The 27591-nt window shown below is 38.5% G+C and overlaps 1 protein-coding gene across 1 annotated transcript; it reads right to left on the bottom strand.

Moving 5' to 3' along the window:
* Positions 1-18610: 18610 nt before the first annotated feature.
* SPINK1 (serine peptidase inhibitor Kazal type 1) lies at positions 18611-26248 on the bottom strand. Its single transcript, XM_004384925.1, has 4 exons — positions 26194-26248; positions 23997-24028; positions 22206-22312; positions 18611-18656 (listed from the first exon to the last, which is right to left on the bottom strand). The coding sequence occupies exons 1-4, from the start codon at positions 26246-26248 to the stop codon at positions 18611-18613; spliced, it is 240 nt and encodes a 79-aa protein (XP_004384982.1).
* Positions 26249-27591: the final 1343 nt, after the last annotated feature.

Genomic DNA, 27591 nt, shown 5'->3' with positions numbered 1-27591 from the left:
GATTAGAAAAAAAACGAGTAAAGCAGGAGCTAGAAGACGTAAGAAATGAAATATAATTTTCTGTCTTTTCCCTTTGACACCTGAGGTCCATTGTTCTCACATGACAGGGGTGCCCAGCTGATGTGCAGAATGGCTGACTTATTATCTCAGCACAGTACTTCATCTAAAACAATTTTCATTGTTGACCAATTTTATGATGTAGATTATTTAAAAGGAAATAGAGTTCAAATGCCCTGTAGAGTCTACTTATGTAAGGGTGTTTTAAAAACAGCCAAACGCTATGTTTTTCATCCTCCTCTCTCGAGCAAATGTAACTGCATTGGCACTGATGTGATTTTCTGACAGTCCATGCTAAAAAGAAAATACCTTCAGTATTTAGTAAAGCATATCAGTAATATGTCCTCTGGAATGGGAGAGAGCTCAGTGCAATCAACATTTGGGAAGGGAACTCCATGTGCCAAGGGCAGTGGGGATAAGACTAGTCAGAAAGTCAACATAAGTAGATATGTTGAAAAGAAAGTTAAACATAAGGGCAGGATTACTGCAGGATCCATGTGATACAATGTCTCACAGAAAGCATTAAACAAATCTTTAAAAAGAAACCTTTTAGTCAGGTTCTCCCGTTAGTATTTATAGTAGTCTTACAGGCTCGAGAATAGTCTTTCTGATAAAAAAAGATCCTCATATGCTTCATTATACATGGATCATCCCTGGTTTAAGTACTGAAAGTTAGCAATTTTGTATTTACTTAATGACTTTAAAAATACTGTTTCTTATATAGAAGAACTGATTTATTTGTGGTCTAACATTAACGCTAAAATAAAGGAGGTCACTTAAATAGCTTGCTCTTGTTCTAATCGAATATAGTTTCCATTGGCTGTATACTGAGAGGCATAGTGTCTTAGTTATCTAGTGCTGCTATAACAGAAATACCACAAGTGAATGACTTTAATGATGAAAAATTTATTTTCTCAGGGTTTAGTAGGCTAGAAGTCCGAATTCAGGGCACTGGCTCCAGGAGAAGTCTTTCTCTCTCTTTCGGCTCTGGGGGAACGTCCTTGTCTTTTTTCAGCTTCTGTTGTTCCTGAGTTCCTTGAAGATCTTCATGTGGTGTGGCATTTCTCTTCCTCTATCTGTGCTTTCTTGCTTCTGTGCCTAATATGCTCTTTTTCTATATCAAAAGTGATTGGTTTAAGACATACCCTATACTGATATGGCCTCACTAACATAACAAAGAAAAGCCTACTCCCAAATGGGATGACATCTGCAAGTATAGGGGTTAGAATTTGCAAGACATATTTTTTGGGGACATAATCCAATCCATAACACATAGCAAAATTAAATGCAGACTCCTTTGCTTACATACGGTAAATTGCAAATCTTGGCTCATCAATCATTCTTACCTATTGGCTTTGAGTAAATAAATGCCATGCTCTATCTTAGGAGAAATGACTCTAGCCCAGTTTTCCTGAAACATCAATAAAAAAGTCCCATTCTTTTCACGAAGGAGGATGTGGTCATTTAAGTTGATCTGGGGAGTCAGATGTACATGTGTTAAACGTACCTGTCCTGCCTGGGGGGAACAGATACATCCAACCAGAAATGTTGAGAAAACCTCTGGATAAATAGGTAAAGGTAAGATTTAGGAACTGGGACAAGTGAGTACCTAGGTTAACCTGGAACTTCACAGAGAGGATTAGAGAGCTTAGAATGAAGGGTGAGAAGCACTAAAAAATATTCTTAACTTTTGAGACAGATGTGATCTGAACCCCAAGAAATCCTACCTTAGTGCTTGATTTGGAGTCTATGAGTGTTGCAAATGGTTAATGCACTGCTGACCAAAAAGTTGGAGGTTTCAGTCTACCCAGAAGCGCCTTGGAAGAAAGGACTGACAATCTACCTCCAAAAAATCAGCCATTGCACACTTAATGGAGCACAGTTCCTCTCTGACACACCTGGGTTCACTATGAGCTGAAGTCTACTCAATGGCAACTGGTTTTAATCCTTGATTTGTTTTTGCTATGTTTCCTCATACTTTCCGACCAGTCTTGTCCTCAATACCCCTTGCACCTGGGATTCCCCTTCTCCAACACCTAATTAAAGTGATCTTTCCCAGTTTTGGAAGAACAATTGATCCTAGAAAACCTTGTCCACCCAGCACTAATTGCAAAGAATTGCCTTGAAGCTTGCTGGACTGGTTTCTGTAATGTGGAGGCATCAGGAAGGAGAAACTGATGTATATGCCCCTCTGTATTCTTTGGTTCTCAAGGGGAATTAGACAGCAGAGGATTTGGTGACTGTCAAAGAGTAGAAACCAGAAATCGGGAGGACAGAGGCAGATGTGTGATCTGATGCCCTTCCCTCTCTTTTCCTTTTCCAGGAAGGAAAAACAAGTGACCTCTTGGATTCCCTTCGTGCAGAAAGTGTGGGTGGATCATTAAATGGCAACCTTGTTGGCTGGTGTTATGTCCGTGGTGGGCATTGTATAGAGCATCAAGTCTTTCCACCTGGTTATTCTGGATTCCAAGAGGAACTTCATGTCAGGGAATACAGGGCTGTCAAGGTTACAGGGGTCAAACAGAGAGGGTAGAATTACCTGCTCTTGCTTTCTTCTTCCATGCCTTCTAGTCAAGTTCACAAATATCTCTCCTGGGACGAAAGCACAGACCTTTTCATGGCTAAAAGAATCCTGTTACAGTGATGAACTTTTCCTTAGCCCCTTGCCTACCACTAACTGACTTCTAGCCAATATTATCCTGGGAAAGCAGGTGCTGGCTGAGCGTTAGGAAACCTTTGACTCTGTTCCAGCTTCTATCACATCCTGGCCTGGTGACATTCAAAGGGAGAATTTCACATAAACCAAACCAACCCAGCCCACTGCCATTGAGTTGATTCCGACACATAGTGACCCTATAGGACAGAGCAGAACTGTCCCATAGTGTTTCCAAGGCTGTAATCTTTACAGAAGAAGACTGCCACATGTTTCTCTCATGGAATAGCTGATGGGTTTGAACCACCAACCTTTTGGTTGTCAGACAAGCACTGCGCTACCAGGGCTTCTGCACAGATTCCTTAGAATAAGCCAAATTACTCCTCTTCTCTCTTTCAGAAGTTAGCATTACTAATACCAGTCTTATTCATGCTTGATTAAATATACTTTATATTGGCTAAGTAACTTGTAGCATTAGACTCTTTGAATGTCTTTCTAGTTTTCCAAAGCCCTCAATTAATGAGCCTCCTCTTTCGTAGTCAGGTGGGCAATATACCCATTTTAGTTCACATAGGCACAACTTGTGGAGATTGATTGCTTGATTGTCTTGCAATAGAACTCTAACCAAATGTGGTAAGGATAGACAGGCAAAGGCAGGACCAGAGGAAGGTATACATGAGAGAAATAAGGGCATAATTACTTTGGGGCAGAATTTGTAAGAGTATTGGGAGGAGGAGTGTGAAACAAGTGCAATTGCTAGTACAGGAATGAGCTCTGTGAGAAAGGGGATGATCTTTTCCTTGGTGATAAACTGCCCTGATGCTTGGATGTTTCCCTATTGTCTCACATGTTCCTCTACTCTTACCCGCACTATGAAGCCCCGTTCTTATTGCCGCTTACACTGAAAGCGGGAGGGCCAACCGGCATTAACCTCTAGTCCCTCATCCTAGCCTCCTTTGATGGCTGTGCTTTCTTTTTCTATGGGCAGTTGTCCTTTTCTCTAGTCTAGTGTGCTCAGAATTTTGTCTTGCAAACAGAAGGAGATGCTCATTCCAGGATCCTCCAAGCACAGGACATTTTGCTTGATTGCTCTTGTGATCAGTAGTCTTATGCCAGAGTCTGTGAAGGGATTGGATATTTGGGGATTGTATGCTTTTGGACCCACAATAGGTTCTCCCTTAGCAATGGCAGTCAGGCGTAGGGATTGACTGAGTAAAAGGAAAGGACCATCTTCTATATTCTTCTTCCTTACCCAGGCTTAACATCTCTTTGTCCTGGCTCATAAACTATTATTGTCTTAAGTTTCTTAGTGCTGCTGTAACAGAAATACCACAAGTGGATGGTTTTAAAGAACAGAAATTTATTTTCTCACAATTCAGAAGGCTAGAAGTTTGAATTCAGTGCACCAGCTCTAGAAGAATGCTCTCTTGGCTCTAGGGGAAGATATGTGTCTCAGCTTCTGGAATTCCGGCATTCCACATTTCCTTGGGTATCTCCATGTGGCATCTATCGTTTCCCTATTTGTGCTTGTTTGCTTCTCTCTGTGTCTAATCTGCTCTTTTTATATCTCAAAAGTCATTAAGTTTTAAACACATCCTACACTGATATGGCCTTATTAACATAACAAAGAAAACCTTATTTCCAAATGGGATTATATCCGCAGGTATAGGGGTTAGGATTCCAATATATTTTTGGAGGATCACAATTCAATCCATAACAACTACCATATTCTTTAATTTCTTATCCCTTTATTCTCTTTCCAGAAGATTTTTGGAGACACAATTCAATTCATAACAGAGGCTCTCCCTAACCATCCCATCTAAAGTAGCTCCGTTCCCATTTCAGTTTCAATTATCAATTGCCATGTTACTAACCACCAAAAACATTGTGATTTAAAACAGTTTCAGTGCTTATGATATAATGGGCAACTATTTGGGCAGGATTTGGCTGAGGTAGCTTATCTTTGCTCCACATCATGTTGGCTGGGTTCACGCATGCATTTGTGGTCAGTTGGCAGGCCACTTGGGGACTGGCTTCCAGATGGCCTCACTTACCTGTTTGTAATTTGACTAAGGTTGTCAACCGGGCAGCATTGGTTCTTAGCCACATGGCCACTCTAGCAGACTAGCTTAGGCTTCCTTACAAGATGACTGGGCTTCAAGAGGGTGACAGCAGAAACTAAAAGGCCTCTGAGGAGTTACTTGAAAAGTTGCACGATGTCATTTTAGCCACATTTTATTGGTCAGAGCAAGTCACAAGGCCAGTCAAGATTTAAGGGATTGGAAATAGACTTTACCTATTGATGGGAGTTACTGCAAATAACTTGTGGCTAATTTTAATCCCAAATCCCGCTTACCTGGCCTTCCCTATCATTCCTTATCATATCATTTTATTTATTTCCTTCATAATTATTAACATTTTCTAAAGTTACTTTGTGTATTTATTTCCTTTGATAATCGATCCCTCTCCCTCCATTTGAGTATAAGCTCCAAAGGGAGAGGCAACTTTTCTGACTTGGTTATTATTAAACCTCCAGATGTTAGAACAGTGCCTGGTATATAGAAGATGGTCAACAAAAGATTGCTGAGTGAATGAATGGATGAATGAGTAATTGAATTCAGAACACCTTGTTCAACAGGTGAGGACTTGTGGACCAAGTCTTTACAGGGATTTGGCGTTATTTCCCTTGAACACTTTTTGGGAGCTAAACTGGCAGACAGACTAAAGATTAAAGGTGAGAAGTACTGTGAAAAATGAAGAGATTTTCATGGCCTGCTTGTGTTCTCAGGAGGCCTTCCAGCCAAATCAAAATGCTGCCTTATTTTCTTGTTTAAATTTTGAATTAATTAATCAGAGCCTTCACCATGCATTCTCTTGCTATCTCTTTCAATTAACTGAGAATTAGCTCATCATATTAAGCCCCAATGTAGTCTACTTTTTGTAAATGCTGGAAAGGTCAACTAGGACCCCACGTCATTGTAAGACAGATTCATGATAATATATCAAAATAATTTTCAATTAATAAAATTCCATTTTATGTGTATATTTGATCACCACAGTATGCCTTTCTATTAGTTAAGGCTCTCCAGAGAAAGAGAACAAGTAAGGTGTGTGTATATGTATCCACCACCTGTATGTCAGTTTGGTGGCTTGTGTATTGCTCTGATACTGGAAGCTCTGCCACTGGTATTTCAAATACCGGCAGGGTCACCCATGGTGGGCAGGTTTCAGCAGAACGTTCAGACTAAGACAGACTGGGAAGAAAGGCCTGACAATCTTCTTACAAAAATTAGTCAACGAAAACCTTATGGATCACAACAGAACATGTCCAATTCGCTTACTTTGGACACATCATCAGTAGGGACCAATTGCTAGTGGAGGACATTATGTTGGGTGAAGTAGAGGGCCAATGAGGATGTGAGCGACTCTTGGTGAGATGGATTGGTGCAACAGCCACAATGATGGACTCAAACATGCTGGCGGTTGATGACACAGGACCAGGCTATGTTTCATTCTGTTGTACATAATATAAGGTTGCCATGAGTCGGAGTCGACTTGATGGCTGCTAACAACATCAACAATAGCATGCACATACTCACATGCATGCACACCTACAGAAAGAGAGAAAGAAATTGTACGGAATTGGCTCATGAGGCTGGCAAGTTCAGTATGACAAGTCAGGCAACAGGCTAGAAACTCCGGCAGGATAGTTATGCTGCAGTCTCAAGAAATAATCCTTCTCCGTTGGGAAAGCTCAGTTTTTGCTCTTAAGGCCTCAGCTGATTAGATGAGACGCACTTACATTATGGAGAGTAATCAGCTTTACTTGAGAGTAACAGATTTAAATGTTATTCACATGTAAATATCATCATAGCAACATCTAGGTTAGCGTTTGACCAAGCAACTGGGCACCATAGTTTAGCCAAGTTGACCCATAAAATTAATGATCGCAACCTGGAATAATGGAATCTATCTATCTATCCTTTGCACCCTGTGGTGCAGTGGTTAAGAGCTACGTCTGCTAACCAAAAGGTCGGCAGTTCGAATCCACCAGTTGCTCCTTGGAAACTCTGTGGGGCGTTCTACTCTACCGTATAGGGTTGCTATGAGTCGAAGTCAACTCAATGACAACAACAGGTGTGTGTGTATATCCTTTGCACCAACCAGATTTGTTTTTTAGTCTGAAAAAATAAGATTACTTCACAGAGTATGGATTTGTGTTTTTGGGGGGCTATAAAATAGTAAACTCAGAGTTGCTTATGGAAGTTTAGGTCAGTAGCATTTATTGAGTCTCCTTAAGACAAAGATATGAATAAGACATAGCCTCTGCCCTTGAAGAACTTTAATATAATCGGGGATACACATCACACAAATGGATAATTAAAACATGAGACATGCTATAATAATGGTGTACTCACGGTGCCACCAGAACCCAAAGGAAGGGTACGACCCACTCCTCCATTCATGCATAAAGAAGATAGTGATGGAAGTAGAGGAGATGTAGTTAATGAGCCAAAACAAAGTGTGTTCTGAGTAACTACTACCGTCACCACCACCCATTGCCGTCGAGTTGAATCCAACTCATAGCGACCCTATAGGACAGAGTAGAACTGCCTCACAGGGTTTCCAAGGCTGTAAATCTTTATGGAAACAGACTGCCACATTTTGCTCCCACGGAGTGACTTGTGGGTTCAAACTGCCGACTTTTCAATTAGCAGCCTGTTCTCTTAACCAGTGTGCTACTAGGGTTCCTTGAGTAACTACAAGAAGGTCTAATGTGTAAGAAAAACGATAGGAATGATCAGAGTTTAAATTGGCATCTGAGCAAGGGATGAAACCCAGCAAGTATTATATCTCCTCTGAAAAAGCTCATATTCCAACCTGAAGGCCATCAATTCTCAACTTCTTTGCAAGAGGAACTCCTTTTTAATTAATGTCAAAAATGTGTAAGTTTGTTACCCATTAATTGAGAAAATCACAAAGACAAACACTTTAATAGTTTTTAAAATTAAATTTAACAGTGCTTTAAAATTAAATTATTTTAAAATAATTTTTGATAATTTTAATAATTTTGAACAGTTCGTCACATATTTGTAGGAGATGTTTCCTCTGTCTACAGACACGGCATAGTGCATGTGGAGAGTAAATGATCTCTTTTATTTTCATTCACATTGAGAAATAGTAAAGCGTGGAAGAGGCAGCATGGTACAATGGCAGTCCAATGTTTAGGCATTCCCATTGTCCCGTTCCATTTAGTAAGTCATTGACTGTTGTTGTTATTGTTAGGTGTCATAGAATTGGTTCCAACTCATAGCAACCCTATGTACAACAGAACGAAACACTGCCTGCTCCTGTGCCATCCTCACAATCGTTATGCTTGAGCCCACTGTTGCAGCCACTGTGTCAATCCATCTCATTGAGGGTCTTCCTCTTTTTAGCTGACCCTCTACTCTACCAAGCATGATGTCCTTTTCCAGGTATTAGTATCTCCTGAAAACACGTCCAAAGTATGTGAGATGAAGTCTCGCCATCTTGCTTTTAATGAGCACTCTGGCTGTACTTCTTCCAAGACAGATTTGTTCCATTTTTCTGGCAGTCCATGATATATTCAATATTCTTCGCCAACACCATAATTCAAAGGCATCAATTCTTCTCTGGTCTTCCTTGTTCATTGTCAAGCTTTCATATGCATATGAGGTGATTGAAGACACCATGGCTTGTGTCAGGTGCTCTTTAGTCCTTACAGTGATATCTTTGCTTTTTTAACACTTTAAAGAGGTCTTTTGCAGCAGATTTACACAATGTAATATGTCGTTTGATTTCTTGACTCCTGCTTCCTTGGGCATTGATTGTGGATCCATGTAACATGAAATCCTTGACAACTTCAATCTTTTCTCCGTTTATCATGATGTTGCTTATTGGTCCAGTTGTGAGGATTTTTGTTTTATGTTGAGGTGTAATCCATACTGAAGGCTGTCATCTTTTATCTTCATCAGTAAGTGCTTCAAGTCCTTTTCACTTTCAGCAAGTAAAGTTTTGTCACCTGCATATCGCAGGTTGTTAAAGAGTCTTCCTCCAATCCTGATGCCATGTTTTTCCTCATATAGTCCAGCTTCTGGGATTATTTGCTCAGTATTCAGATTGAATAGATATGGTGAAAAGATACAACCCTGATGCACAGCTTTCCTAAATTTAAACCATGCAGTATCCCCTTGTTCTGTTCAAATGACTGCCTCTTGATCTGTGTACAGGTTCCTCACGAACACAATTAAGTGTTCTGGAACTCCCGTTCTTTGCAATGTTATCCATAATTTGTTATGATCCACTCAGTTGAATGCCTTTGCATAGTCAATAAAACACAGATAAACATCTTCCTGGTATTCTCTGCTTTCAGCGATAATCCGTCTAACATTAGCAATAATAACCCTTGTTCCACGTCCTCTTCTGAATCCAGCTTGGATTTCTGGCAGTTCCCTGTTAATGTACTGCTGCAACTGCTTTTGAATAATCTTCAGCAAAATTTTACTTGTGCGTGATATTAATGATATTGTTCGATAACTTCCTCATTGTGTTGGATCACCTTTCTTTGGAATGGGTACAAATATGGATCTTTTCCAGTCAGTTGACAGTAGGCAGTTACTAAACTCTTTGAGACTCAATGTCCTCACCTACAAAAGGGTGACTAAAAAGGCCTACCTAAGAGGATTTTTGAGGGTTAAATATAAAAGGCCTCATAATAGGGTGGGAAGGGAAGAGTAGGAAAAAGGAGCTATTGTGAATCTCAAACTTCAGCTTGGGTGACTAGTTTGATGGTTGAGTCGTTAACTGAGAGAGCAGCAAAAATGATCTGGATGCTTGGGGGCCTACTGTGGGGACAGAAAGGAGTTAGTTGGTAGCATGAGGACAGTGGATACCCACCCCCTATGGAAAACAAACTTCACCTACTTTGATAACTTTAACATAATGAGAGTAGAGATATGAGATGGGAAGAGATTGTTTTTCCAGTTCCAGAGAGGAAGGAAGAAGGAAGACAGACAAGGTATAAATAGTGCCCAAGCCATTACTGCCCATGTCACATATTTAACAAAAGATGATAAATAAAAATATTTTAACAACATATTAAAATATTAATGACTTTACTGGTATTGTAGTTCTCATGTTGGAATAAGAAGCAAATAAATGGGCTCAATTTGAGGTTCTATTTTCTAATCAACGTCTTCCAAGTGTTATGGAGGATAAGAAAAGTCCTTCTACAAGGTACTCTGATCTGTTCTGTTTACTATCCCTCTGCCTTTTTCCTCTCCTCTCAGTCCTCTGCTGTCACCAGAGGCAAGGGACATTAGATTATTCATCCAAGGTTGGTGAAGGTGAGAGGTATTGGAAGTAGAGTACCAGATTTCTTGAACCACATTGGATTTAGAGAAGCAAACTGGGGAGAATATTACATTTGTGCCTAATTACAACATTACAGTAATTATTATGTTTTACTTAACACGTAATGGCCCATTAGAATGTTCTAGTTGATGTTTCCACCCTGAAATATCTAAGGAATAATTCAACGAACATAAAAGAAACCAACTGATATAACGAATTTCATTATAAAGTTTTGCTCTTTGAAAAACACCGTTGAGAAGACAAAAACACCATTAAGAAGACAAAAAGTAAAATCACAGAATGCGAGAAGATAAACACTCACAACTTAATTAGAAGACAAACAAACCAATTTAAAAGTGAACAAAAGATTCAAATAGATACTTTACAAAAGAAAATGTGGAATGGATGATTACACACGCAATAAGATGTTTAACGTCATGAGTCGTCAGAGAAGTCCAAATGAAAAGCACAATGAGATTCCACTACATACTTACTAAAATGGCTAAAATTAAAAAGATTAAGTGGTAGAGAGGATGTGGAACAACTCATACATTGCTCGTGGGAATGTAAAATATACGATACAGCCTCTTTGGGAAACCGTTGGCAGTTTCTTATAAAGTTAACATACACTTACTATAAGATTCAGCAATTGCACTCTTAGGTATTTACCCAAGAGAAATGCAAATATATGTCCACACAAATAATCATCCATGAATGTCCATAGCAACTTTTTGCACAGTAGTTGGAAAATATTTTAATCAAATGTTGGAAACAAGCCAAATGTCCAACAATAGGTAAATGGATAAACAAATTGTGGTATGTTCATACAATGGATACAACTCAAGAATAAAAAGGAACAGACTATTGGTATATGCAACAACATGGATACATTTCAAAAACATTAGGATGTGTTCAAAAAAGGCAGACACAAAGGAGTACATAAAGTTGATTCCATCTATATAAAATACTAGAAAAGGCAAACATAATCTTTAGTGACAGAAACAGATCAGGGGTTGCCTGGGGCTAGAACGGACAGCGGTAACTACAAAGGAGCACCGGGAACTTTTTGGGGGGAAGGAAACATTCTATATTTCGATTACCATGTATATCTTTGCAAAAACTCATTGAACTATATAAATGTACAAAATTTAAACATGGATTAAATTACTCCCTAAGAATGCATTCTGGTGAAATTTTCCAGTTGAAGAGATGATTATAATTTTTTTTCAACTATGAAAATTTCTATAAATTATTACTCAGGTCCTCAAAAACTCCAGGTTGAGTCTTCATTACAGATTGTGCCCCCTATTTCCTAACAGGAGTGTGATATACCTGCATAAAGCCAAGGAATAACACTCTTCCTCTTTGTTTCAGAGTTTCTGAGGTCTCAGGTATGGATCTCAGCAGGTGACATATAGAAAGCATTTATTTCTCCCTGTCCCAGAGCTAAAGATTTGGTTTATCCCTGAACTCTAAAAATGTTTATTCTAAGCATTTATCTTGAATAGGTATGACATTTCTTACTATATATAGCTCTTAATTAACATTTAAAAAACTTTCCAAAGGGAAAGCAGCCGTTATTATTATTATTATTGCTGGTAGGTAAAAAAGAAAGTTTTCGGATGCTATGATATTTGAAACAATAGAGAAAGTATTATTTAATGGAAATTAAAACAGAGTGTGTCAATTATTGTAGCACAATAAAATTACAGTTGTGAAATATTATAGGTGTAACTTAAAATAAAACCTAATTTGATTTTTGAAAACTCATACACAATACTCTCTCAGTGAAGTACAAAATGGAAAAGTAATCACTTAAGTACTGAAGGCTTTTTTTTTTTTTCCTCAGAGGATGCTTCTGCTTCTTTTCAGGTTTCTGTTCAAAATGGCTTCTCCTTGGTGGCACAGATCATTAACTGCTTGACTACTAGTCAAAAGGTTGGTGGTTCAAACCCACCCAGAGGCACGTCGGAAGACAGACCTGGTGATCTGCTTCGAAAAGGTCACAGCCTTGAAAACCGTATAGAGCAGTTTTACTCTGCACACATAGGGTCGCTATGAGTTGGAATTGACTTGATAGCAACCAACAACCAACTGTTCAAAATGTCACTTTAGAAAAAAAAAAAACCTGTTGCCATCAAGTCGATTCCAGCACACAGTGATAACTATAGGACAGAGTAGAACTGCCCCATAGGGTTTCCAAGGCTTTAAATCTTTACAGAAGCTGACTGCCACTTCTTTCTCCTGTGAAGCAGCTGGTGGGTTCCGACCACTGACCTTTTCGTTAGTAGGTGAGCGCTTAATAACTGCACCACCAGGGCTCCTTAAAATGTCATTAAAAGCCAAAAACTCCCTGCCATCGAGCTGATTCCGACTCATAGCGACCCTATATAGGACAGAGTGGAACACCCCATAGCATCTCCAAGGCTGTAAATCTTACAGAAGCAGACTACCACATCTTTCTCTAATGGAGTGGCTGGTGGATTCGAACCACCAACCTTTTGGTTAGCAGCCAAGCACTTTAACCACTCCACCACTAGTGCTTAAAATGTCATTACAACCCCATTAATTCAAAGTATTTCATTAAATTCTTTAAAAATTGATCAGTATTCAAAGAAGAATTTTCAGGTAATATGAAAGGAGGAAACTCAACTCTTGGACAAAAGATGAGCACTCCAGGAGTCTTGACATAAAGTTAATTTCGTTTATTATTTACCAAGTCAGTACGCTGAAGTTGGGCTATGTGACTGTGCAATGCAGGATACAGAGATAATGCGTGCACAAATGCACAAACAGGCACACAATTTCCTATCATTCAAAGTTGACTATGATTACAATAAGAAAGGAGCCAACACATTATTGTGGGAATTTGGAAGAGATGAGTCTGGAGAAGCAGAGAAAAAATACCATGGAGGATATAACGACTGTGTTAGGTGACATATTAATGAGCCTCATCCCAAAGCAACTCATCCAGAGTATCTGGAGCAGGAGGGTGGGCTCTGGAAATCCAAATTGTAAAGAAGCTCTCCAGGTGATTCTTAAGCATTCTAAAGTTTGAGAGCTAATGCCTTAAATGATAGCACTTTCCTGTGTGTATGTGTGTGTGAAGGCTATCAACTGGGTAGAATTTTAGCATGTTTAAGAGGAGTGGGGAAAGACAATCGAGTGGAGAAGATTGCCAGGAATGAAGATGGGAGCATGTTAGGTTTTATGTTATTGAGGGTCTGTAATCACCAGGCTAAATCAGGATTTTGTTTGGCAAACAACGTATAGCCATTGCAGCTCTTTTTATCAGGGTACTTCTGTAATTATTTTGTGGTTTAGAAGGATCCTCTGCTTTAGGTCACATTGGCATTGTGCAGTGGATAGGGTGGGAGGATGTGTTGTGTTGGAGGGAAGATGGGCTGAGTAACGTTAGGCAGGCAGAGCATCTAGTCAGTTACATTAAACCGTGTCAGAGCTTAATGAGGGCAATTGTTGAGGAAATGAAGAAGAGAGGTTAGACTTGAGAAATATTGTGCTTTAGAAATGGATTCCATTGTCCAAGTTCCATGGAAAATTTTGTTGGTAGTCATTTTTTCTAGTTCTGCTGGAAATGAGTGATCTCATGGTGAGCGTGGGGTTTTTGTTTTTGTTGCTAGGCACTGTCACGTGGGTTCCGACTCATAGTGACCTTATGTACAACAGAACAAAACACTGCCTGGTCCTGCGCCATCCTCAAAATCGTTGCTATATTCGAGCCCTTTGTTGCAGCCACTGTGTCAATCCATCCTGTTGAGGCTCTTCCTCTTTTTTGCTGAGCATATTGGGTAGGGAAGGGTATTTGGGATTTGACTGAATATATTTATTGACCGTACTCCAATACCACTCTTAGGATGTTAAAGAAAAAAAAAAAAACTAAGAAAGGGGGAAAAGTTCTGAAACTGTGGGAAGCCCAGGGCTTCTGCAGTAGCAAAGATCTTAGAAAGACATCTCAGAAATCGGCAAACACATGTAAGGAGCAAAAAGTGGAGCTCAGGTAAACAAGCTGTAGGGGATTAAGAAAGGGTTTCCAGAAGAAGTGACTGGGGCAAGAAAAAGCTAGCCAGATAAAGTGGGTGCATTTGTATAGGTATGTGTGTGTTTGCATGGATGTGTGAATGTTTAGGGTAAAACAAGAGGGTGGTCAGTCAGAGAAGCAGTACAGAAACCAGAGAGGATGGCATGTTCAGGGAACTGGAAGTAATTGTTTTTCAAAGAAGGGATGGTTACCAGTGCTAAATGTTACAGAGGGTGAAAGCCAGTAACAGTAAGAAGTGAGAAGCTGACAGACAAGTATAACGGAGTGGATAGCCATGGAGTTTGACAAAGCTGGTTCTAACCGAGTAAGTTCCTTAAACACTTCTAGTCTCAGTTTTCTCGTTCTTAAAATGAGGATCCAAGGAGTCCTTGTGATTATCCAATGGGATAACACATGGAAAGTATTTAACGTAATGTCTAGTTCATAGAAGTAATCAATATAGGTCAGCTCCTACGTAGTACTCTTCATTAAATTTACAGTATGCTAATTTATATCTTTCAGATTTAAAAGCTAACTTCTATTAAGTTATTCTTTTGGATATTTTAAAGGTCTCAGAACTAAAAACAAACAAAAAAGGTCTTTTATTTAAAAATATAGTTGTAGGTTTTAAAGAAAAGTAAAAATATTATTTTCAGTAAATAAAAAGGCTTTTAAAAATAACTGAAATCTGGAATGAGCTGTAAAATATGATAGCTTGTTTTGAATGTGGCCTTCCAGAACCGTATTCACTCTAAAGCTTGTAAATTTTGCTATTTTGCTCTTTGCTTCTATTCTTTCTCTATGAATATGCTTGTCTCTATGAGTGTTTTATAATACACGTTTCTATCTGTTTTTTTCTTCCTTCCCCTTTAATTTCCACAACCTTGTATTTTTCTTATTTTCTTTGTGATTTTCTCTTTGGGTTTACTTATCTGTTTATAACACTACTCTACCCCTGGTAACTCCTAAATCCCCAATTGTCTCTTACTTTTTTTTTTATTTCTTTCAAAAGGGAATAATACAAAACTAAACAAAAACAAAAAAAAAAAAACATTGTAGTATTTATTTTCCTTTACACTCCTAGTTCATGACTTGGAATTCAATGACGGGAGTGAGTTATTACCACCACCTAAAACACCATGACTACAAACAGCACCCCTTCCAGTTAAGAGGCTTGTTACCTGAACTCCAGCCATTCTTTGTTGCTTGTTTTCTTTTATTGCTTTTGTATTTTTAAAAGCAAAAGATCTACATTATTCCTTTTTGTGAACATCTATTTTATTATCTACATGTTCCATATTTTTAGCTAAAAGTTAGCTACTGTTTCACCATTGAACTAAAACAAAGGAAATTTTTGGCAGTGCTAGGGCTTTGAAAAATAGCTTTGCACATTTTTAATTTAATCGCATCCTTTATAATACAAATACATTTTATTTCTACTTGGTTGCAATAAACTAACATTTTCAGGGCATAAACTGAGTCAGAGAAACTGAAATAAAACTTCAATATTTTTCATGTTGCTCTTTCTTAAGAAGCATGGTCTAACTTTTTTAAAAATGTTTAATTTTAAATATGTAGTTTACTTCTCCAATGGGACAAAAAATATTTTTGATAGACTTCTGTCTTCAGGTAGCTTCGTATTTCAAATACTCTGAAATCAATAGTGGAACCTGTACAGAAATCTCTTGGCACTGTGACTGTGCTTGCTTGGAGTTTACCTGCAGTTCTGTGGTCCTGGATTTAATATGGACAGAACTTGTTCATTCCTCTTCTCCATTTATTTATGCAACAAAAAAGAGTATTCAAGAGAATATTAATTGTTTGAAAATGCCCACTATGTTCCATGTGTTTGACTTTCTTTTTCTAAAATATTCCTACTTCTTTCAACCACTCATCAAAGGCTAAAGCTTCCAATTCTTAGCAATGTTGGTAGTTTCCCTTCTCTAAACACATTCCAGTTTGTAAATATCTCTTCTAAAAGGTATCCAAATGTTCAATGGCTCTGAAACAGCAGAACCATTAAAGGCAGACAACCTGGCTTTATATCTTGCCTCTGCCTACAATCTCCAAGCCCCTTTTTCCTCTCTGGATCTGTGAAATGGTCCAATTAGAAACGATTTAAGTTCTGTTTACCACAACAAAGTTCTTTAATGTTAGGGGTGCCCTTCAGATGTCCTCTAGCATCACAGAAGCGATTCTGGAAGCCATCTTGCATTCATAACTTCTGCTAGCTTGATGCATTCTGGTAACATAATATAGCTGTTAGGTTCTTAGTTGGCTGAGTCACTTGGCAGACCACAGCAACCTCTAGTGGTCAGATTTAAACCTTAAGATGTGCATACTGTGAATAGCACAAGAAATTAACCTAAACCTTGGACTGTTAGGCAACTGTGTTTTGTAACTGTGAATAGATTTTGATGGGCCATTTCTGTTTCAATGGGTGAACTATTCTTTGTGGTACACCAGGGAACGTGATGTATCTCAGGCTCTTTTAGTATCCGATCCACCTCTCTATTCTAGGCTACTTCTTTATGAACTCAGAAATTCAAACTACTTTTCCTTCCCTTTTGTAGTAGTTGTAAGTACTTTATTTAGAGGGGAGGGTATACTTTCTTATTTTTTATCTTATTTACTGTCCCTGAATATAAACAGTTGGGCCCTTTTAATATGCGAGGACTAATCCATGTGAGGTGACCCGGTTTAGTGGAAGAAGCAGTAGACTTGGAGTCACCCCTGGATTGAAAGCCCAACTCTGCCGCCTTGTTTTCTGGTGAAATTTAGTAGGTTAATTAAATTATCTCTTTTACTCACAAGGTATCCCTTCTCTAAACACATGGTATGTGTTTCACATATAAAGCAAAGTAAACTGCATACAGTCCTCACAATCAGTTCATTTGGTCTATAGTCCCTTCCTTCTTTGTCAGATTATCTCTTGGCGATGGTTTGGTGGAGAAGAGATCATTCCCAAGTTAATTCAGAATCAGGTCTTTTTTCCTCTGGTTGCCAACACCCATTGCTATCAAGCTGATTCTGACTCATAGTGACTCTATAGGACTGAGTAGAACTGCCCCATAGGATTTCCAAGGCTGTAAATCTTTACAGAAGCAGACTGCCACACCTTTCTCCTGCAGAGCAGCTGGTAGGTTCGAACCGCCAACCTTTCGGTTAGCAGCTGAGCGCTTAACCACTTGTGCCACCAGGGCTCCTACCCTCTGGTTAGCTCAGCACAAATCTGTTAGGCCCTGTGAAGCAGATTTCCCATGCAGCCCTAGAGGAAGTCTTCCATCTAAATCTTAGGTTACCAGAGAAAATCAACAATGCTGCTTTAATACTAAGTAACTAAGGGGAATTGCCTCTTCTGGGGAAGAATTAACGCAAAGTCCAGCAGCTGCAAGGAGTCCTGGTGGTATAGTGGTTAAAGCCTTCAGCTGCTAAATGCGAAGGTCGGCAGTTCAAATCCACCAGCCACTCCACAGGAGAAAGATATGGTAGTCTGCTTCTGTAAAGATTTACAGCCTTAGAAGTGCTATGGGGTGGCTGTACTCTGTCCTACAGGGTGGCTATGAGTCAGAATTGACTCAACAGCAATGGATTTGGTTTTTTGGTTTTGGTCAGAGGCTACTCCATAGAATTTCTGAGAAAATGTAGCTTTTTTTGTTTACTCAGTGACTCAGAATCTCGTTTTAACGATCATGTCTGACCTAAAATCTATGTTCTAACATATACTGGTGATTTCAAGGACTAAACTCTCTTCCACCAAATGGACAGTTCTTAGAAATCTTTCTATCTGAGTACCTAGGACCATACCAAGGAGCCCTGGCGGCACAATGGTTAAGTGGTTTTATGCTAACCATAAGATGGGTGGTTTGAAGCCACCAGTGGTTCCACGGGAAAAAAGACCTGACGATCTGCTCCTGTAAAGATTATAGCCTAGGAAAACCTATAGGGCAGTTCTCTGTCACATGAGGTCGCTATGAGTCAGAATCGACTTCATGACATACAACAGCAGAACTATACCAGGGACAATAGATGATCAATTAAAGTCCAAGTTAATTTAAAGGAATTATTTCAGTCAGTGGAAGGTGATAGGCAACAATTTTATGGATGGAGAGATTTCGAACTGTTCCTTGAAATCATAGTCCAATCCTCTTTGGATTTAAATGTATTCATGACCAACTGTGTCCTGTCTCTTAATATCTGAAAGATATGGCAATCACATTTCCCAAGGCAGAGGCCTCGGTATGTGCAGGAGGTGGGGAAGGAAATGGCATAGTGAGGGAAGAAAACCCCATCTGGAATTACAGGAATGCTGTATTTTGTAAAACTTGGTCCGTTCTGAGTCCTGTCAAAGTCCCCTGCCCTCAGTATGATCAAACATGCCTTAGAAAAAAGCACATGGGAACAACAGAAGTATTCAGATGCATTTATTCAACCATCAGGCCAGCCAGGCATTGTGGTGACCTTATAGGATTTTAGAACCTCAGTTCTCAACAAGGGCCGGATTTTAGAACACGGACTTGAATCTGGCGCTTCCTGTAGGAGAGAATGAAAAAAAATCAGCTTTAATTTTTCTGACAAAAAAGTAGCCTATTGGAGGAAAAACAAAAACAGACCCTTTATTTAATACAGAAAGGCTTGAGATTTATTCCCATGTCTATTTCTCTCATTCTTTAATCATTAATTCATCAAATACTTATTGAATACTGTACTATAATGTACACTAGGAATATAGAGAGAAGAAAAATGTCTGCCCTTATGGAGTTTGCAGAGCTAGTGATGCGTTACAGTGAACCTCTGAAATTCATCTCTATTCCATTGCTGCTTTTTTTTGCCCCTGTTTTCACTGCCCTAGCCACCAGGTTCCCGTCTTAGCTGATGCCTAGGCTATTGCAACACCTTCTAATTGATTGCTCTTCGGTCTTACAATTCTGAGGTTTCATATCTGTGAGATCTCACGAAACAAGTTATAGCTCCATCACATGTGACACCTGCCAGCTTTAAGCATCCCCTACTCTCTATAAAAACTTCTTTGCTCCCCCCAACACCATTCTTCCCCAGCTTTCTCTTCTCTTAGCTAAATACCTCTAGATTTTGTAATTGTTTCTCATAAGACTGTTACCAGATCTCTCACTTTTCTAACGATTTTTTCCTTGAGTATACTGGCTTATAAAAATTCTTCCATTGTTCTATTACTTGAGGACATTGGACTTCCATTTATTTTTATACATTTACTTATTTGGATCTTCTTGGCTCTTCATTTTAATGGTTTTCAATCCTTTCTTGCCCCACAGTCATTAATCCCTTCTAATACTTATTTCTGAATCAGTTAACGTACACAGTACAATTATCTAAATAAAGCATGAGAGAGTTCACTTATTTTCTATTGCTGTGCTTGCCAATATGTGGCTACTTAAATTAGTTAAAATTAAGTAATATTAGAAATTCAGTTTCTCTGTTTCACTAGTCACGTTTTAAGTGCTCAATAGCCACATGTGGCTAGTGGCTACCTACTGGACAGCATAGATAGAAAGCATTTCTGTCCCTGCAGAAAGTTCTATTGTACAGCACTGGTCTATCGAAAAGAATCCCCCAGTAGAGATTCTCTATGGAGACATAAAAGAAAAAGTCTTAACTGAATATATTTACCAAGCACACAACGACCTTTGTTTGTTGTTGTGGTTGATAGTTGCCATTGAGTTGATTCCAATTCATGGCAACCCAATGTGTGCAAAATAGAATGACTCCATAGGGTTTTCAAGGCTGTGTCCTTTTGGAAGCAGATTGCCAGGCTTGTCTTCAGAGGCACCTCTGGTTGGCTTTGAACCAGCAACCTTTTGGCTAGTAGTCGAATGCTTAAACATTTGTGCCACCCAGGGATTTCTTGTTGCTATCTATCAGCCTCCAAATCCAACAACCAGTACCAAAGCTTGGCCCTAGTTACTATGCAATGGATTTGTTTTGAACTTTTAATGGGCAATAGAAATAAAGGCAATACAGTGCATAAGAAAATAGGGTGCATTTCAGAAAGTCAAATCTTCTGTCTAGGCTTCATTTTTTTTTTTATCTGGGAAATAGGAAGAGAAGTTACATTTACTGGCTTCCAAATGTTTCTCTCCCATTTATTATGCCTTGGAAAGAATATAAAGAACAAGTAGGGACTGGTAGGTTTTAAGGGCAAAGAGAATAGGGTGTTCTAGCTCTATGCCCATATTTTCCCAATTTTTCACTCTAAAAATTGGGCCTTTTAGCCTTAGTACTTGGAAATTCCCCAGTTCTCAAGGCTCTTCTGTTGTTTTCTCCTCCCCTTGGATGGAAATATGATGTTTGACCTTTATGTTAACAACATAGGTCATGAGAAAACTAACAAGTGGTTTTAAGTTCCTTTTATGAGTTTTTATTACAGAAACAAATTCACCATAAAGCAGGATACTTAATATTTTGGGTCTAAAACTTCAGGAAATTAGACCTCTCACTCCAGGGCCCTATGTCCACTATCCTCACCGAACTTTGAGAATTTTCTGAAATGGTTTAAAGTAGCCTCCCCCCGCCCCCAAAAAGGAGAGGGGGTTGTGTTATAAGGAAGGGTATTTATGCCATTGTATAATTTAAATTTTCATTGTCATTTGAGCCTAAATCAAAGTCTTTAGTGACAAATCCAGTCCCAGAATAACTCAGAAGATTCCTGTCGTTTGTGGAATCTTTCCTATTTGTTTTGATCATTCTACACTTTTATTTAACCCAAAATGTTCTTGTGATACTGCTAAAATTCAGATCCCTATTTAAACAACACCCTTCTCACGAAACCTTTCTTGGCTCCTTTCATTAAGAAAAAATCTGTATCTCTGCTTCACCCTAGTAACATTTTACTTACATCTCCTTTTATGGAAATCGTCATAAGATACAAGAAGCTATCTTATCTGTGATCATGATCCATTTTTTCTTAGTCATAAACACAAGAAAAATACAGGGAGAATAGCACAATGCTTGGCACATGGAGTGGTCAGTTTCTGTATAAAATAGAAACGATCGGGGGAAATCTATTTCTTGGAACTCCTTGAGTCTGATTCCCAAGAGAAGCTTCACTGAGGCTGGCTTTCCTATCCACAGATAAAAGTGCTGTCACCCAGTCTATGCAATTCATATTTGCGAGTTTTAGAAAACACAATCATTACTATCACCAAGAATTATTTTATTAATTAAAGCTAGTTTTTGCATATGAGCTTTTTAAAACTCAGAGTACCTACTATTTTATTGTAAAACATGAATTTTATCATACAAGTAATACTTTTATTAATTACGAGAGCCATTAAAATATTTTCCCTCCTCTATTGCATCATCTTTTCCTTAATACATTTTATATTCATCTTATATTGCAATATGCTATTAACTCCTTTCTATATTTTGTTCAGTTTTTTTTCCTCCTTGTTGGAATGTCTCTGCTTTTTTATTGCCTAGAGAAAGCTTCCAAACTTTTCCCAAATCCTAGCAGCATAATTATTTGTTTTTTTGGAGCACTTTGCTCATTCATACTTGTATTATTGTACTGACGACACTGTAATAGTGTTGCATGTGAGGGTCTTGAGGGACAGAACATGTCAAATTCTTTTCCTGTTTACCACAGATACTTAGCCTGCTACTCAACTTTTCAGCATAGTGGAAAGAGCACGAATTTGGTCCCAGAGCTGCCACTTATTACCAGGTGATCTTAAGCAAGTTATTTAAACTGTGTCTCAGTTTCTTCATATGTATGATGGGGCTCGTATGATTTAACTTTTCCATTCTTATTTACTTTAATATTAAGTGCCTAGCACAACAATTGACACAATAATTATTATTTTTATCATGATAAACACACACATACATACACACGTGCACACACATCTATTATACTCACACCAGATGTATGAAAAAGAGAGAAAGAAAAAGTTAATTATTTTTGGAGAAAGTAAACTTTTTATTTCTTTCACTGTACTATCCATGTTATTGGCATACTTACTGGGTCTTTTGAGTCATCAGATACATAACGTTTGAAAACAACTAGCATAAAATACATATTTAAAAAAAATTCAAGCTTATACTCACTTATTTTCAAAACATAGCATGCATTCATTGGAATAAGTATTTCCATCAGTCCCACATACAGGGTTATAGATCCTGGGGCATCCATTAACATCACTGGGACATACAGCCTAAAAGTGGATTTAAACAGGGTCATTTTCCATTCTTTGAGTTTATAGTAAAATGTCTAAAGTGGTTTTATCCTCCTTGGAGTTGTTCAGCTTAAAGATGGAAGTGCGACTGTAGTTAAGAGAGTGATACTTTGTGTTCCAGGAGAAAATAATTCCAAATTTGGAGTCAGAAAACCCGGTTTTAAGTAATGTCTCTGCTATTTACATGTTCTGTGACATTGGAAAGTCACGTGACCTCTCAAAACCTCAGTCTCTTCATCTGCAAAATGGGAATGATTTTATAGTGGTGTTGTGAGGTTTAAATAAGATTAGTGAGATAATGTTCAAGTTCACAGTTACTACAGGTGCTGGCTTTTCTCAGGTCAGCCTCATGCTGGAGCATGTTCTTCCTTGTACACTATTGTCCATTCACATTGGACTTCTCATAGTCACTTAAAAGCACTAAGTGTTTTCTACCCTTGGAGTCTTTGTACAGTCTGTTTCCTCTACTCCAATAAGAGTCAGTAATCATTAAGCGACTATTATAGACCAGAAACTGTCCTAAATGCTTTTTATGTATTATTCTGTTTAAACCTCACAACTGTCTTATGAACTTAATATTATTATACTCATTCCTCAAGCAAAGATAATGAGGCATACTGAAATTAAATCACCCAAGTCACATAGCTAGTAATTGTTGGATCCAGGATTCAAACCTAGTCATTCTAGTTCCTGAGCTTTAGCTCTTACTCACTTCACTGCACTACTTTCATCATAAGTTATGTTTTGCTAACCCTTATTTATGCTTATGGCTCAAAATAAATCTCACTTACCTAGGGTTACCTTCCTTGATCGCGCTAACTAGGCTACGTTCCTAATGGTACAAGAATATCTGCATAACACTTATCACAAATGTAACATTTACTCATTCATGGACTTTTGGTTTATCAACTACATCCTCACTAGATATAAGTGTAATGGGAAGAGGGGCACTTCTTCTGGTCTTCAAATTTACTGAAATTATTTTATAAACACAAGGGAAAAAATGGAATTAGATACAGAATATTTTTGTAGAAGAAGGACCTAGCTTATTATTCTTTTTTGTTGCTGTTATTCATTACAAATTAGAGCTCCACCTTTGTGACTGGGGGAACTTTATGCCAACATGGTCAAACTGGCTTTAAGGAGGAAGGGCTGTGTGTAGTGTAGTTGAGAAAGTTTCTACTCGAAACACTTGTCCTACTGGCTAGCCCTAAAACAATAACAACAACAACACCCCAAAATTAACCCAGTTGCCCTTAAGGCAATTCCAACTCATGGAGACCCCATGTGTTTAAGAGTAGAACTGCACTCCATATGGTTTTCATAGCTATGATCTGAGTTTAAACCACAAATATTTTGGTTAGTAGCCCAACACTTAACCGTTTGTACCACCCAGGGACTGGCTAGTCCTAGTATCTATAAAACCCCCTTACAACAAGCATTATATAACTACATAATATTTGCCTCTGTAACAGGGAATTTGTCCTTAAACGTAAGTCTGTAAGAGAGTGCGGTTACTATTTGGATTTTGCCGGTCAAGCTTTGCTAACATTCACACTCATCATCTTGGCTTCGAGTTCAATTGAAAGATGATAGCTATACTGCTCTTTGATTGGAACAAAAGTTCGACCTAATAAATAAGAAATTACAAAATTCTTTTTACCTCTCTTCCCAGGCAGTTAGCTCTAGTGTTACCTAGAAAACATAAATCAGACATGTTGAGTCTAAGATGAGGGAGGCCGGATGTATTCACATTCAAAATTTTCTGCTTTCATTGAAGACTCTGACTTCTCTGATGTCCTCTTCCACACCCCACACTTTCTTATTTCCATCCTTTCTCAAGGATATATGACAGGATCCTATCCCTGCCTATAGAAACCTGGAAAAAACTTAACAAATGCTTAATCATGACCAAAATAATTAAATTTAGTGTTTCAGATATGTCGATCGATTTCCTTGAAAATAGAAATAATGTACTTACTGCTTGAAATGTATCAAGCACTGAGCAAATATCTGCTGAATGCTCACTAACATTCTCTTAACTAGTTACATCTTTGATCCTCACAATTACTTAGTGATGTAGTTAGTATCTTTATCTTAATTTATGGATGAAGTTATGGAGAGTTTATATGATTAGTTGTGGCACAGTTACCACTAGTAGTAACCACGTCTGAGTAACGTGAAATTAACTTTTGCAATTACATTTAAGCTCTCTCTCTCTCTATTTATTGTAGTGAAAATATACATGACAAAACATATGCCAATTCAACAATCTGTACATGTATAATATAGTCACATTGATTACATTCTTTAAGTTGTGCAACCATTCTTGCTATTCTTTCCCAAATTATTCCACCATCGTTAGCATAAACTAAATGTTCCCTAAGCAAAAACTCTCCCTTTCTCCCTTCTTCCCACTTCCAGTAACCACTATTAAGTCCTCTTTTGTAACTAATGTTAAAAAATGGAACCCTATTGAGACTTCACCATCAGTTCCCAAGAGAGTTATTTCCAACAGTTGTGTTACATTGACTGGTTATAGGTCCAATCCACATTTTGTGGACGTACAGATAGATGGTCAGAATAACCACTCTGCATTCCCCAGAAAACAGGAGGTTTACTGACATCATGCAGGAAATAGTAACTGTGTCTGAGTTCATTGAGGGGAGGGGAAACTAATCTGAGAGCACCCAAAGGAGGAAATATTGGTGAGATTTGATTTTGCTACCCACAATCTCTGAGGATATGTCGGTAAACCAAAATCAAACCTGTTGCTGTCAAGTTGATTCCAACTCATGGTGACCCCATGTGTTACAGAGTAGAACTGCTCCATAGGGTTTTCTTGGCTGTAATCTTTATGGAAGCAGATCACCAGGCCTTTCTTCTGTGGCACCACTGGGTGGGTTGGAACTGCCAATCTTTAGGTTAGTAGTTAATTGCCAACTGTTTTTGCCACCTAAGGATCTTGATCTGGGTAAGGAGCTAGTTTTTCCTAGCTAAGCATAGTGAAAATTAGTGAAGCGTCTATGGGCTTGGAGAAGAAGGTGCCTGGGAATAGTCAAAATCTGATCTTGTTAAGGGCGCATAGGTCAGAATCTCCTTGAGTCTGAAAATTGATGAGCAAGTGGTCACCACAGGCATCTATTTGTATGACCTGATATGCATGAGGGGAAAAGGGCCAACCACTTCCATAAATATGTAGCTAACACACAATGTTCTTCCTCTTCTTAGCAAGGTGCTTATTTGACTCTCAGTAAATTTCTTCACATGATCTGAGATAAAATTGAAAGTGTTAACTATTTCCAGTGACAAAAAAGAAGCTCATTACAATTTCATGGAGTCAAAATTGTCTGCTAACATGGCCAAGATATAGTTGAGGGATATACACGCATCATCTATTCAAGCAAAATGTTTTTCCTGGAAACATTCTGAAGATCAATAAATAAATCTTTAAATCGATAAAACTCAGCCTTTATACTGAATAACTGAAAGACACTGTTACCTATTGTAATGTAGTTCCATGGGAATTTAAAATTTGTAAATTTGCCTTACGCTTTTACAAAGTGAGAATCGTACTCCAGGTTGAAACAATTCCACTTTCTTTTCTCTACCTTATCTCTGACAAGTGTCAGCCCCTAGTCACTAGAGGAAAACCATCTCAGAACAGTCCTCACTTTGTAGATACTTTTTCTCCATCTTTCATTAAAATCTGTCTTACGATTCCCATCCACTGAGCTTATTTCATGTCATTGAGACTGAAAGATCTAAGACTAATTCAAAGTCTAGAGAGTAATGTACTCAGCAAAGCAACAGGTCAAAAAGTTTTTACTCATATCAGAAAAATGTGCAAAGACACCTACCAGATAAGCTGAACAGGGCCAAGGCACTGAGCAGGAAGATGCTTATTATCTTCATAGCTGAAGTTCTGTGTCCAGAGCTGTGTTGAAAACTATAGCGAGCTTATCACTTCTCTCCAGAACCCTAGGACTGGAAGACTTATATATGTGGGATGGCAACACAGACTCCACCTGCTGCGCTGTGTCACAGACCTCCTGGATTATTGATTGGCTCATTTATAGCCTAGTTCCCAGGTTCCAGGAATGACGCCTGTGTAAGAAAGGGAAAAGGGGGGTGAGAGGCTAAAATATCCAAGCTAAGATTCTCTCAGGAAAATATGTCTGGTGGTTAGTTAGCTCTATCCCTAACTCCCTCCATGATTATAGGAAGACCCTCCCCTTCTGAAGCCCTAGTTTTCTCATCTGTAAGTGAAATTTATAAGGTGTAAACTACATAATGTAGTAGGCAGAGGCAGATTATCCAATAGGCAAGGTAGGCACGGTGCTTACCTTTCTTACTGGATCATCTGTAGTGGACAATTTCACATTTTTTTCACTACATCAAAGATTCTGCTTCTAGCTATTGCTAGCATCTGTCTCTCTCCCAACCCCTCAGCACCTTACTGCAGAATCAAAGCCTCTTTTCAAATTTACAATCCCTGACAGGGATGGATTACCCATTAAGCAAGGTAAGCACGGGCTTACTTGTGCTTATTTACTAATCTGTAGTGACCAATTTCACATCGGTTTCACCATATCAAAGATTATGGTGATAATCCACCCCTTAGTGGGTAATCCACCCCTGGTGGTAGGTGTAAATACCTGGTCTCTAAGGTCCCTGTTTTCTGGATATATGAGCAGATAGCTGTGTCTAAAAATCCCTCTGCATTCTTTCTTTTCTTTAGGTCTTCCCTTTCTTATTAGCTTTAACTCCCCCCATCCTCCCCCACTTCTTTCTGTCAACCATTCACAAACCTAGTGTAGATGATAGATGGACAGGTTAGAGACAGGAAGGACCCAGTTCCTTAGGATGTGCATGCTGGAACCACTTATTAACTGCATGTTCTTGGAAAGTTAGCTAATTTTTACTGTTCCTCAGTTTAGTCATCTGAAAACAGAAACAATAATATTATCTAACTTGTAGGGTTCAATACATTAAAACGTATCTATTAAGTATCTGTAATGTGTTGCTGGGAGAAAATTCATTCTTTCTTGTGTTTTTGCATGTCTTGTGAGTAGAGGCACTCAGTGCTTACGTCTCAGGCTGTCTTTTGGAAGATGAAAATAGTGTCACCCTGGGAACAAAGAGCTAGTTTGGTTACTGTCAAATATTATAAAGATGTAAGGCATTGGTGTTTCAGTGGTAGAATTCTTGCTTCCATAAGAGATACCTGAATTTTATTTTCAACCAATACATCTCAT

The sequence above is a fragment of the Trichechus manatus genome, unplaced genomic scaffold, assembly GCF_000243295.1.
Source record: "Trichechus manatus latirostris isolate Lorelei unplaced genomic scaffold, TriManLat1.0 scaffold00130, whole genome shotgun sequence".
NCBI lineage: Eukaryota > Metazoa > Chordata > Mammalia > Sirenia > Trichechidae > Trichechus > Trichechus manatus.
This window is presented reverse-complemented; position numbering and strand designations above follow the sequence as displayed.